Here is a 13,558-nt window from a genome sequence, read left to right as displayed (position 1 = left end):
CATGTCTTGCAGTTCTCCAGAGGCCTAAAAATAAACTAATGATTTGATTCAGGTGTGTTCACCAGGGTGAGATCTAAAACCTGCAGGAGACCGGCCCTTGAGGCATGTAGTTCCCCACCCCTGGCCTAATATATCTAGGACACAATTTAAACCTTTACAAACTTAATTACGATTATGTTGTCTGAGAACTAACACAGAGCAGAAAACGTACTTTGTGATTGAGCTAATTTTTTATTATTCCTCCACAGACAGCAAACAGCAACAGGAGTGCTCAGAGGTTCCCAGTGGTCAGTCTGCCCAGCAGCATCAAACACAGCTGGACTCCATATTTATGGTCTGTACATGTACAACAACTACTTTACATCTATTCTGTTCACATTCATCTCCATGCTGCTCTTTGTAGACCAGTGGATTTTCAGTGTGTCCAACATAGATCAGATGTTTGGCTCTGTGATTTCAGTCTGATTGGCTCATTCATAAATTATTCTGCTTCAGCTGCTGGAGGACAACATCATCACTTTTGTGAAGAATGAGCTGAAGAAGATTCAAAAGGTTCAGAGTCCAGATTACCCAGAGTGGGAGGATGATGAGCAGAGGAGCAGCAGCAGAGAGGCATTTGTGAAGATCACAGTGAACTTCCTGAGGAGAATGAAGGAGGAAGAGCCGACCGACTGCAGAGCAGGAAGAGGATTTTTGTAAAAAGATTTAACTTTCTGTGTCATGGCACTTGGTCTTCGACCCATTCTTTCTATCTTTCTGGACTTTACTGGGTTATTGAAATATGCTATGAGGCTAGTTTCATGGTTATGTTTACATCATGTATAACGTATGCAACAGCTGAATCTTTTATTAAACAAATATTGAACAAGTTCTCACAATCACCTCTTTACAATGGACTATAATGTTTAAATGATTTGTATAATAAACCATAACAGGACATTTCACATATCTGTAGTAACAAAATAACAGCCGGTCTAAAAAATGTCTTTCTGAAAACACTGCACGTCTTTAATGTGCTGCTTGCTTGTGACGTCTTGATGTTGTTAAATACAATAAATGAAAAATACATGTACAACACATTATGCTTCTGCTGTGAGGTCCTGCTATTAATCACTGGACAGCTGGACAGTTATGTTTACAAATATTATTGTATTGCATTTTGTGGAGTCAACATTTGTTAGCAAGTACACCAGTATGATTACAATAGCGCTATGCACTTTCCTGATGGGCAGTGTTCTCAGAAAGAAATTTTCAGACCGGCTTTTATTTTTTTGTTATTACTTATATATGACATTCCATCGGGAAGAGATGATTGTGAGAACTTGTTCATTATTCGTTCAATAAACAATTCAGCTGTTACACTTTTCAGTATCTGTTTGTATTTCGTGGAATCAACATTTGTGTGCGAGTACACAAAAATCAGTACGGTTATTGCAAAAGTACCAAAAATAAACAAAGCCTTCTCACAACTGTACAATAAAACTGTTACAGCCTCATTTTGTTTTTGCACTAATTGAAAATATTTTAATCACAATAATACAACCTGATGTGTAAATATTGGGATGACCACTAGATGGCTTCAGATCTCCATAAAATAAAAATTAGCAGAAACATGAGATGTGCTTGTTTCTACACAAATAAATAAAACAAAGCATTTTAATTATGACATGAAAAAGAAAATACTCTAAAGTAGTTATTAACGCTTACTACACTGACCTATTATTGCTCTTGTATATTACAGATTAGTATGAAGCAATTGCGAGAGTTTTTACTGAGACCATAAAACTACATCTCCCTGATGATGACGACCATGACGACAATGATAAAGATGATGGCGAGCGCTTCACCAGATCTCAAACTGCGTGTGTTTCTTGAAGGCTGCTCTGATGATGATGATGACGACCATGATGATAATGACGATGGTGATGATGGCGAGCGCTTCACCAGATCTCAAACTGCGTGTGTTTCTTGAAGGCTGCTCTGTGCACGATGTTGTTGCTGAAGAGTCTAGAAAGAAACCAAAGCAGAGAGAGCAGACGTCATTCACACAGAACAACATGAATCCATGTGAGCTCAGGCTGTGAATGATTCCTCTGAGAGTCTGAGAAGAAACTCCTTCACTCATGGTGACTGATTCATGTTGGCTCACCGCACAGAGTGGATGGAGGGGTTGATGGAGAGCAGCTGGAGTAACACATCAGTCGAAGCATCAGTGATCTGATTGTGACTCAGACTGTAACACAAACACAACATGTGGCTCTAACTGATCGCTGCACATTATATTACTGTAGTGTGTGTGAACAGGCTGATGGGTATTGGTGCCTCCCAGAGAAGGATCAGTGTGTGACACTCACTCTAGGACTTGGACTTTGTGCAGATGTGTGATGAGAGGGAGCAGCAGCTGGTCAGTGAGCTGACAGTGACTGAGGTCCAGCTCTGTCAGCCCTTCACATGAGTCCAGCATCTGGACCAAAGCCCCACAGACCCTCTGATCCAGCTTGCTGTGACTGAGATCCAGCTCTCCACCCAGGGCTGTACACAGGGACACCGCCCGCCTCACTGTGTCCCTCTCACTGTTCACAGGAACCAGAGACAGCAGCTGGAGGAGGACAGTTTTACTGACTCTAAACAGGACAAACAGAGAAACTGTCAAGATGCATCAACACCAGTGTGAACAAGGTTCTCTCTGGTTCAGACTCTTCGGTGGTCTTTCCCACCTGAGGCGGACCCTGTGGAGGACAGGAAACAGCAGGTCCAGCACGCTGTCCTCCACCTCACAGTCCCGCAGGTCCAGCTGTGTGTCCCGGCTGCTGTGTGTCAGGATGGTGGAGACGGCCCTGCAGTCATCAGCAGTCAGACTCAGAGGCTCAGTCTGATCCTCCTCTGGTAGCTCCACACAGGAGGAGCAGGACAGATCCAAGCTGTGCCGCAGAGTCCTCAGCAGGCCTGACGCTGCCTCCTGCTGGACGTCACAGGCAGCACAGCAGTGGATGAACCTCAGCAGCTGGTTCCTGTCAACACTGGAAAGAAACGCATGGAGACAGAAAAACTAAAATTATAGATGCTGCAAATAAACTGCTAGCTTCAATAAAATGTGTTGATCTTTAAAACTAAAGGATTTCAAGAACAGCATCTATGAACTAGCAGCAGATACATTATTGTAATTAGATGTTGGATTTATACACAGCACTCATGTTATTAAGACAAAGTCACACTGAGCCCAGTTTCACTGCTTGGGCTGATTGTGCAGGTGGATGTTAACAGATAACATCTTTACATGAATAAGGACTCGGTTTATCCGGCAACTGTGTTGTTCATAATTTAATGCATTTATCAGATTAAAGGCATCATTTGTCAGCAGTGATGAAGAGTCAATGTCTCCTTTGTGTCCAGGAAGGCACAGAAACACAGCGTGTAGCAGATTATTTTAATGGGTCCAGTTCAAATGTGTCTGCAGACAAACTTGTAAATTTCCAGCCTTCAGCTTATCGTTTGAGCAACTGATAAAAGCCCAGGAGGTGTAATGACAACACTTTATAATAACTATAATTAATACAATCTAAATTGTTAATTAGACCAATTTTAATTCACTAAGATTAAAATGACAATAATGCTGATGATACCAACTGATACCATTTGGTAAAACCACAAATGAGACACACAAATCAGAAGCAACAAGTCAGAGGCTGCAGTTTGGGAAACACTGAAGATCACCAGAAATGTTTGGGCCTCATTTGTAAACTTCACCGAAATTATTTCCAATAATATATTTTTAAATAATTATCTGTATAATTAATGAGGAATTGCAAAGCTGACATTTGTAAACTTTGTAAATAATTCATGAATATTGTGTATGACATCTAAAAACAGGACGGCTAATGCTAAGCTGCAGCGTGTTCAGTGAGAAGTCGGCCCTTGGGTGTAAATAAAAAAAAATATAAAACTTTTCATTAGTCTGAATTTCTTTTGTTGCTTAGTAAAGTTTGTGTTGGATTAAAATACAACAAACGGCTCTCACTGTTGCCATGACAGCGGGCTAATGCTAAAGAAAAGCTTGTGTAATGACAAGCTTTTCTTTAGAGACTAAACAACAGTCGGGGCACCTGTGATGAAACCCTCAATGATAAATAGTGAAATAAACATCTGGTCATCATTAAAGAACACATACTATAGTGATAACATGTTGTTTGTGTCATCAGAGTGTATTTATCCTCTCTTTCCAACTATTATATATATAAGATATGAACCTTCAACTTGTTTAACTTGTTCATACATGTCGCCACTATGAGCACCACTATCAGCCGCTCTGGAATTCTTTTCCAGGAAAACTGAACTCATAGCCATCTGTTCAAACCAGCTTACTGTCTGTAAACATGAATGACGACTCCAGTTACTGTTTAATCCTGTTTACTGTTCCGTGTTTGTTATGGTGACCCTGGGTTTTTAGACAGGCGCCCACTAATAAAATGTGTTGTTATTATTACTGGTCTACCTTTAAATTATGTTCACTCTGCCTGCTGTTTGAAAATTTCCTTATAGTTTCTTGTTCAACTGTTCATATAATCTTTTCCACACTAACAGTAAAATGTTAGCTTGTTTTTGAAGCAATGTAATTATGTTACAATAAAGTGTGTTGTTCAGCAATCACACAGGTGCAGCACAGAGAAACGAGCTCTAATATCTGACCTGAGATGAGAAACGTTGTCCAGCATGAGGAGGATGGACTCTACTCCCCCTGCTGGTATGGAGGTCCACAGCAGGTTCAGTCTGACTCCGTCTCCATGTTTGAGGACGAAGATCAGAGCAGCACAGTCCACTGAGTCCAGCTTTCTGCAGCTCAGGTTGATCACATGACCGAGTGACCTCAGCAAACTGGGTACAGCGTGACTGCTGTGAGCTCTGTAGAGCTCTCTGATGGAGCTCATCACAAAGCTGGGACTGGGCCTGAAAACAAACAGTTTATTTCCAACTTTGTTTAAAGGATCCATAAAGTGCTGATTAAAGATGAGACAGCATTTCAAATCCTCCTGATTAAACAGCAGAAACTGTGTAAAAGATCAAACTACATTCAGCACCTTTTAAACACAATCCTGTCCAGAAAGGGAAGCAGACGTGTGGTTTCCTCCTGTAAGAACAGGTTCTTCCTCAGGTTCACAGTGATGGTCTGAGCTGACGGCTGCTGCAGCAGATAGTGAAGAAGCTCCCAGCTCAGACAGCAGGAGGTCAGGTCTCCACCAACCTTACTCAAGAAGGACAACGTCAAGTCCTTGTCCTGGGTTTCATGGAGGAGAGACAGAAGCTGCTGGAAGCTCTCTTCACTCAGTCTGCAGAGATCATGAATATAAAACAAGCTTTAAAGTAAAAATCTACATTTTATTTGTCCTGTGATGTTCAGAAAGACATTTACTTGACTGTTAGGGGACCATCATGGAGCAGCAGTGTAATCAGACCCTGAGCAGGGATGCAGGTCTCAGTCAGGTCTAACCGTCCAACGGTCCAGTATCTCAGCAGGGAAGCCAAACTACTGACAGCCCTCAACAATACTCTGTGTGATGGTCGGGCTTTCTTAGGCACAAGAGAAAGCTCTTCAACAGCTAGCCGACAGGCCGCTCTGCCTCTTCTTACCCACTGAGACAGCAGCAAGGACATGTCGATGGAAAGCCTGAAGATCGAAGAGACAAAAGAGCAGAAATGATGAACACCAAGAACTAAAGATTCAAATATTAATGGTGTTAGAAGAGCAAGAGAGAGTCATGGTTTCACTTCCTGCCTCAGACTGTGTAGTTGTGTTGTGTGTCTGAAGAGCAGAGCGCCTCCTCTGGCAGACATCTTGCTGGGTGTGAGGATGAGATCCACTTTAGAGCCACACAGTTTGAGAACTCTCCCCACAGACCAGCAGCTTTTCCTGTGTAACTCTCCTGTTAGCAGCAGCTGGAAGCCCAGCAGCTGCAGCAGAGACTCCAGCTGCTGGGCCTCCTCTCTGGATCTTACAGACATGGATGTGCACACACTCTGGAAGAGCTCTGGATCACAGCTGGAACACAGTGAAGATGGGATCAGAGAACATGCTGGAAACGTTCTGCAAATGAAATCATCATGTCTTATTTACCTGAGCTGTGAGATATAAGGCAGACACTGCAGCAAAGTCCTCACTTCACTCTCTTCATGTGAGCAGTCTCTCAGCTCCACTTGTTTCTTCTCTGGTTGGAGTTTCAGCACCTCCAGGAGGATGGAGGTCTTTCTCTCTGAGAGATCTATGAACCAGACTGCAGGAGCTGACTGGAAAACTGACTGTAATGATGGAAGGACACTCAGACCTGTTTTAGTCTCAGAGTCCTTCATATGGGAGTACAGATCCAACAGGAAGTCAAGACGATATAGCTTCAGATCATCATCATCATCTTCATCCATGTGTCTCTCATGAAGAGGGAATGTTTGATATCTGCACACTGATGCTAACAGCTCCAGGATCTTCTCTCCTGTCTGCTGCTCTCTCTCTGCTGCTGCACAGAACAGACTCACAAAGATCCTGATTTCACCATCTTGAGTCTCAAAATAAACACTGGAACAATAAGAAGGAAACATTTAGTGATGATTTGATGTGAGCTGCATAAAAACAGCCACACACTGCTGATGCACTTGTCCATGTGTGTCCTGTATATAATGAAAGTCCATTTTAAAGCCATCTTCCATCAGCGCAGCTGAGCATAGTATTTAGACTGTTACTGACTCACAAGCAGTGCTGGGAAGGTAAGTTTTCAAATGTATTCCACCACAGATTACAGGTTACATGCCCCAAAATGTATTTTGTAACATATTCTGAATACTTTGGATTACAAAATATATTATTGTGCTTTTTACAACAACATTAATGTCCCATTGCTGTGTGATTTATTACTATTACTGAAGGTTACTCGCCATACCAATACCAACTAGATTTGAAATTTATTTCAAACCTAAAACCTTTAGTAAACAATTAAACCAGGGGTCGGCAACCCTAGGCACGCGTGCCAACGGGTTAACTGATGGCACGCACGACCATAGCTGGACAGGCCATCGGGCATTTGCTCGGTGGCCCGATGATTTTTTTTTTTTTTTTTTTGGGTGGCCAGGCGCCAGACGCTGGTCGGTGTGTAAAAATAACTCAGTTGTTTGGTGGAGGCCAGCAGGTGGATGAGGGAAGGGGAGGCAGGAGGAGCAGAGACCCGAGGCAGCCGCCGGTCGGAGCGTCAGGTGAACTAAACTTCAGGTAAGAAGTTATGGCCTGCAGTCTATCTGGGTCAGATATAAACCAAGTTTAGGTGGAGTTTATTTTCGTTGTGCTGACTTTTTACAGTCAGTTACAATAACTCGTACTGCGTACTAGCTAGCATGACGGAATTTATATACTGCTGGGCGGGTGCTATGATTTTATTGATAGTGAACTTTATTTTATTCATAAGGTTAATTATTAGAGTTGCCAACCGTCCCGTACAAACAGAATCGTCCCGCATTCAGAGAAATTATTACGCGTTTCGTGTTGAGCTGAGAAGGAACACAGTTTGTCCCGGACTTCAGCCAGGATGAAAAAAGACACAAAGCTGGAGTTATTGTGTCTTTGCTGCACAGCTGCATCTTCTTCTCCTCTCATTCTCTCCCCTCTCTCTCCTGTTGCTACTTCAATCATGAAACTGATCAATGATCAGCTGATCAGCTTTTCTCTCTTGTTTGTTTATCGCCCACTTTGCGCCACAAAAAGGAAACCGCCGGATGTCGCGTTAAACAACAGCAGCACGTTTAAGCTTGATCAGCTGTTGTTAGAATTTATTTAATATTAATTTCTAGTATCAGCTGATGTTTGCTGGAGCCACAGCTGTAAAGCTGCTGGTCATGATGGTTTGTTTATCTGGTGAGAGGGAAACATGCAGATGAAACCAGGAGATGTCCTTACTAAATCATCAGAGCTGAACAGGTGATGGAGAAACAGGTTTACCTTTTAGGTGACATGGATGAGTTGAAGGGAAGTTATGAACTGTTTCTGAGAGACAAATAACACCAGGATCCTTTTCTAAGTAGCTGACAGCTGGTAACTGTGCAGGGGCGGATCTAGCCAAGTTTTGCCAGGGGGCCAGATAGGGCATTAACAGGGAAAGGGGGGCACAAAGAAATACTTTCTTATTCTCATTTAAAATGTCTGGCTGTTATTAAATAATTATCTAAAGCTTACAACCAAAGTTTTTATCTGACGTAAAATGAATAGAAATCACACATTTACCAACAAGACAGTGTACATCACTGTCACAACAGCGTTTGTTTTCATTCAAAGGCTTTATGGCTTTAATATCTGGGGGGCCGGTCTTTAGTCAAAATGCATCCATAGACTCGAGACACAATGCATTTTTGGGACTTTCAGGTGTATGGACCAATGTTTTATTTTCTGATCAAACCAGAAATCTTTAATGAGCAGCTAGATTTGTCTCACATTAACTGGCTGAGTTAATGCCAGTTAATGCGACATCGAAGCAGCTGGAATCTACAGCTGTGCATGTTCATGGAGCTTGCATTTTCACCTGCTGGACATCACTACCTGACAAGTTTAACTGTCTTCAGAACATTGCAGAGGCCTTATTGACAGTATTTGGCTCTACATATCTGTGTGAGCAGATTTTCTCTCACATGAGTGTCCTCAGGTAGCCATCTGAATGCTGGACACTCGGAGACCTGTGTCTCTGAGTGGGAGACCAGAGATCACATTAACATGTGTGTCTCTGTATTAACAAACATACCATATTGGCCCAGTTTATTTTTCTTATCATTGTTGTGAGGAGACCATAAATAGCATTTGTATTTTCTGTTGTACAGTTCATTTGCTGTTATGGAGTTCTTGTTATGAATAAAAAGTGTCTTTTTTTTGTTTCAAAATAGCTGATAACTATTCGCTGATAGCTGCCAACATCTGCAAACAAATATAATTCTATAAAGTTGTTCTATATAATGTGTAACTGTTCATATAGAGCGTTATTAAATTTATTGCTAATGCAATCATATGGCGCACTGACTTCTGAGGAAATTTTAAATGGCACTCGCCATCAAAAAGGTTGCCTACCCCTGAATTAAACAAATAAGAGTAAAAATGCAAGAATTTACTTCAGGGTTCGTACGCCTTTTTCAGGATCAAATTCAAGCACTTTTTGAGCACTTTCAAGGTCCCTTTTCAAGCTTTTCCAGCACATCCCCCCCCACCCCTAAAAAAAAAAAAAAAAAAATGCTTGTTTCAATGCGCATCATCTCAGTAAGACCATGTGAAAACTAAAACAAATCAGGGTGAACTTAAACATCTTTGTTCCCCTTTTGTTAAGACATAGAAAAACGCACCACACAAAAATACTGTAAAAGGAAACGGTCGCCTTATACACATAGTGTATAAACTCAAAATGCACATTTCACTTAAAAATTAAGATGTGAAAATGTGAACAAATCAAGTTGTTAGATATTCTTCTCCTGTTGAAAAAAACAAACAAAAAAAGAAATAAATAAGTCTTCTCATCAGATATTGATGCTTCTTTGCTGTGTGACAAGAAATAGGAGACAGGTGTTTGTTTGTTTGTTTTTTAAGTTAATTCCCAATAAAACTGTTTTATTGCTAACTATATTGTTGTCTGTATTATTGCTGAAGTCCTAAATGATCAGCTTTAAAGTGTTTGTGCTAATAACATCATGTACAGTCAGACAGGCATAGAGAACAGCACTGACTGAGAGGCTTTGAACAGATCACATAGTTCAATTCAACATATAAGACTTTAAGAATGCACAAGCATCTACTTAAAATCTATTTAATTTATCATCTGTGATATTATTATGTACAATTCTAATGTATTTTGTTCATCTGCCTTAAATAAACAGGCAGCCTCAAAGTATGAAATATTCATATACAAATACACATAAATGTGTGTACTGTCTGAGTGGCTGATAGTGTCCCACAGGCCTCAGTGTGAGCTTGAAGCCATTTATAATGTTTAAGTAGTTTAATGTGCAGGTGCTGATGATAAACACATTTTGAATGAACGCCGGGGAACTTTGGTAGCACAGAAACAAGAGGCTATTCTTTGTGACCATATTATCATTGTTTCACCCAAAGGCACCAAGTTAATACTCAAAAAAGCTGCAGCAATACACATAAATATAAAAAGTACTTGGTGACAACTTTGCTTTTAGCCGTAAACCCTCTGGGGTATAATTGGCCGTTTTTGACTACTTTTGATTTGGCCTCATATTTCACCTTTAAAAACTGTTTATCTTGCCAATCTGTTATTTACTCATTTTGACATAATATATCAGCACAATTTATCTAAATTCAGACAAAATTTAAAATATGAGTAGAAAGTTTTGACTGTAAAAACCACAAGCATGTTTAATGAATCATTTTCATAACTTGAAATGCAAATAGAAATTGTACATTTTTTAAAAATATGCACAAGTTTTGCAAACAAAAGAGTTATATGGTACTATTTACCTAAAAATGCAGCCAAGGCTCAGACGTTTTTCATATAACCATTTCAAACTATTTACAGAACAATCAGGTGTGCTGCATCAAATAAGAAGGCACACAAATTATTTATGCAACTCCAAAAAATAGTTTGTGTCCACTATAAGACAGAGGAGAACAGCACAGGGATAAACCTGCAGGTCTGACAGCAGGTGTGTCACTCAGCGTTTGGTGGCTTTAAGGCAGCAACTGTGACGTTCACTAGTAGAACTGACACACAAAACAAAACGACTACACTACACACTAACTACGCAAGACAACACACTAACTTGAGACTCCAAACACGGTAAACGTCACAAATCTCTCACGCATCAAAACTCTCTCTCTCTCTCTCTCTCACTCACTCCTAAAACTTCCGCCTCTTCCCAACAACCAAATGCCACATGTTGCCATATCATTTTTTGATTGGTCGACATCAAGGTTATTATCGTTAACGAAAACTAACGAAATAACGAAAACTAGAAGTGAAAAAACATTTTCGTTAACGGAAATAAAAATAAAAACAAAAAAAGGAAAACTAACTAAAACTGTAATGAGTGTTCACAAAACTAACTAAAATTAACTGAATTTATTGCAAAAATACGTTTAGTTTTCGTTGATGTGTGCGTGTCATACAATAGTCAAGGGTGAAAATGAAGTTTAGTTTCCAGGTTTTTTTCTTGCTGTGTCTCATTATGCCAGCAGGTGGCAGTACGTTAGTCGAGTCGTCTGTGTCGCTGCTCCGTCCACGCGCAGAATCATGTCAGGAAAAGTCTGGAGAAAGCACCAGCTTCCAATTTGGGATTACTTTGAATATGACTGTGTTTTGGATAAAGCAAGTGTCTTGTAGTGGAAAGAGACAAATTATGAGGGACATTTCTAAAGGGAAAAAAATCCCACAAACCTTAAAGTGCACTTGAAAAGCTCACACAAGAAGGCTAACCTAGCTTACCTGGAGAAGGTAAGGGAGCACGCCCAACCCTCATCCCCAGAAACAGAAGCTAACCCCAGGCAAGGCAGCGTGATGCATCCCGAGACAACAGGACTGGGATATCTACATAACTGTGTGAGTCAATTGCCTTAACACCCGGTGCTGCAAGAGTTAATAGTCTCATTGGGGCCAAGATATACATTTTATAGTTGCCTGGTATCAATGGTTGTTCATCTGCCTTTATTTATTTATTTAAAGAACCCATAGGTGGGAATGTGAGTTGTCTGTCTCTGCGTGTTAACCCTGTGACAGACAGGCGACCTGTCCAGGGTGCAGGGTATGGTAGCTGGAATAGCAACATACCCAAGGATAAGCAGAAGAGAATGACTGATATGATGAAACTGGGATTTTGTTACACTTTATTGCAAACACAACTAAAACTATAACTGAAACTAATCAAAACTAAACTGAAACTAAGGATTTTCCAAAAAATAAAAACTAAACTAAACTAGCAAACAATTGGTAAAAACTAATTAAAACTAATATAAAATTGAAAATCTGAAGTCAAAACGAAATAAAAATAAAAACTAATGAAAATTGCAAAACTATTAAAACCCTGGTCGACATGGTACATTTGTCCACCAATAGGGAAGGAGTGTTTTTTTTTTTTTTTTTTTCCACTCACAAGCAAAGCGTGTTTGCTAGCGCTCTCCTTAGAAAACACCGTCTTAACCGTTTCTTCCCAGAGTAAACGCCACTGTTGTATTCAGAAAACAAACATCGGTTTTACGTGGTCTATCAACACAGTTTAAACACTGGTATATAGTTTGAAGTCCGCACGTTCAACCCAAGTTGAAATGTTGACTCTGGGTCCGTCGACCCCAGAGGGTTAATCAGAAAGCCTTAAGTTGGCTAGTTATGTATCGGGCTAATGTTTAAAGCTTTCACTTGAGTAAATCAACTCATTACTGCTAAGTAATGTTAGCTAAGTTCACAGCATATTCCGTAATAGCGCTGCCACACTGCATCACACTCAGTGCATTTCAATCATTTCTCCAGCAAGTTTGATAGCTAGCAAAATAATAATCATAATTTTAAAAAAATAGCATGTGTAACGTATGCGTACTGGAAAATTATTTACTAGGACTCAACTATCATGCGACTGTCATTTTCCATCAAACACTCATTAAAACAGCGACCTGCAGGTATGTTAGCGCACTCATCACTGACTGGCCGAGGTCACACGTTGAAACAGACGCAAGGCAGCCCAGGCGGGGAAATTTTGCTTTTACATTTTGCGACTCATTTTATTTCTCTATCTGATAAGAAAACTATTCAATCAGATAGTTATTTGTGGTGAATGAAATACAGTTACATTTTTAAGCACCACATCTGAAATTCAAGCACTTTTCAAACCTTGAAAAGCCAATATTAAAATTCAAGCACTTTTCAAACCTTGAAAAGCCAAGATTAAAATTCAAGCATTTTCAAGGATTTCAAGCATCCGTACGAACCCTGTTACTTGTAGCAATAAAATAATCTACTAACTCTTTTACGCTCCGTTCACACCTAGACGGGTAAACTCAGCTTTTTCTATGTGTATGGGACTTTCGTTCACACTTAAACGGCATTTTGAATCACCGAAAACTGAGATTTTTAAAAACAAAATTTTGCATTCACATGGACGAGGAATACAGAGATCCTTACGCAATGTCAAAGGTGTGCGCCTTTTTTCACGTCACGCTGTGCGACACGTTATTGTTTACATGAGATTAATTTCTACAATGGTGGACAGAGACAAAATACAGTTGCTGTTAATCTTACTATCTGCAGTTTTTACACGCTTACACACGCAGTTACTGTCCCCCCATTTAGAAAGGCAGAGGTGTCATTATTTTATGTGTAAAGCGGTCCATTGTTTATCGCAGGTGTTACATTCTAAAAATAACCAGCCATAGGTGTAATCTGTACAGTAGTCAGCTTCATTTTTTAAAGTTATTATAGATGTTTGAAGGCTGTAAATAACCTCACTACACACTTTAGACACTTTTCTCAGACAGGTATGAACATTTTTACTCTTTTCTCTCTTAATAATAATAAATAATAATAATAATAATAATAAT

The 13,558-nt window shown here is 40.1% G+C and overlaps 1 protein-coding gene across 1 annotated transcript; it reads right to left on the bottom strand.

The window, feature by feature from the left end:
- Positions 1-211: 211 nt before the first annotated feature.
- Positions 212-6,166, bottom strand: LOC116322316. Its single transcript, XM_039609015.1, has 9 exons — positions 6,110-6,166; positions 5,771-6,034; positions 5,408-5,662; positions 5,076-5,324; positions 4,687-4,944; positions 2,718-3,020; positions 2,355-2,624; positions 2,150-2,233; positions 212-2,007 (listed from the first exon to the last, which is right to left on the bottom strand). The coding sequence occupies exons 2-9, from the start codon at positions 5,995-5,997 to the stop codon at positions 1,941-1,943; spliced, it is 1,713 nt and encodes a 570-aa protein (XP_039464949.1). The 5' UTR covers positions 5,998-6,034; positions 6,110-6,166; the 3' UTR covers positions 212-1,940.
- Between the last annotated feature and the right edge of the window lie 7,392 nt (positions 6,167-13,558).

The sequence above is a fragment of the Oreochromis aureus genome, linkage group 3 (assembly GCF_013358895.1).
Source record: "Oreochromis aureus strain Israel breed Guangdong linkage group 3, ZZ_aureus, whole genome shotgun sequence".
NCBI classification, from domain to species: Eukaryota; Metazoa; Chordata; class Actinopteri; order Cichliformes; family Cichlidae; genus Oreochromis; species Oreochromis aureus.
The sequence above is the reverse complement of the archived record's forward strand: the minus strand, read 5'-3'. Positions and strand labels throughout refer to the sequence as shown.

Coding starts and splice junctions, on each gene's coding strand:
- LOC116322316 (XM_039609015.1), bottom strand. CDS start 5,997: ATGTCTGTAAGATCCAGAGAGGAGGCCCAGCAGCTGGAGTCTCTGCTG. Junction 5,325..5,407: donor GATGGTCCCCTAACAGTCAA/GTAAATGTCTTT, acceptor TGATCTCTGCAG/ACTGAGTGAAGAGAGCTTCC. Junction 2,008..2,149: donor CCCTCCATCCACTCTGTGCG/GTGAGCCAACAT, acceptor GTTTCTTTCTAG/ACTCTTCAGCAACAACATCG.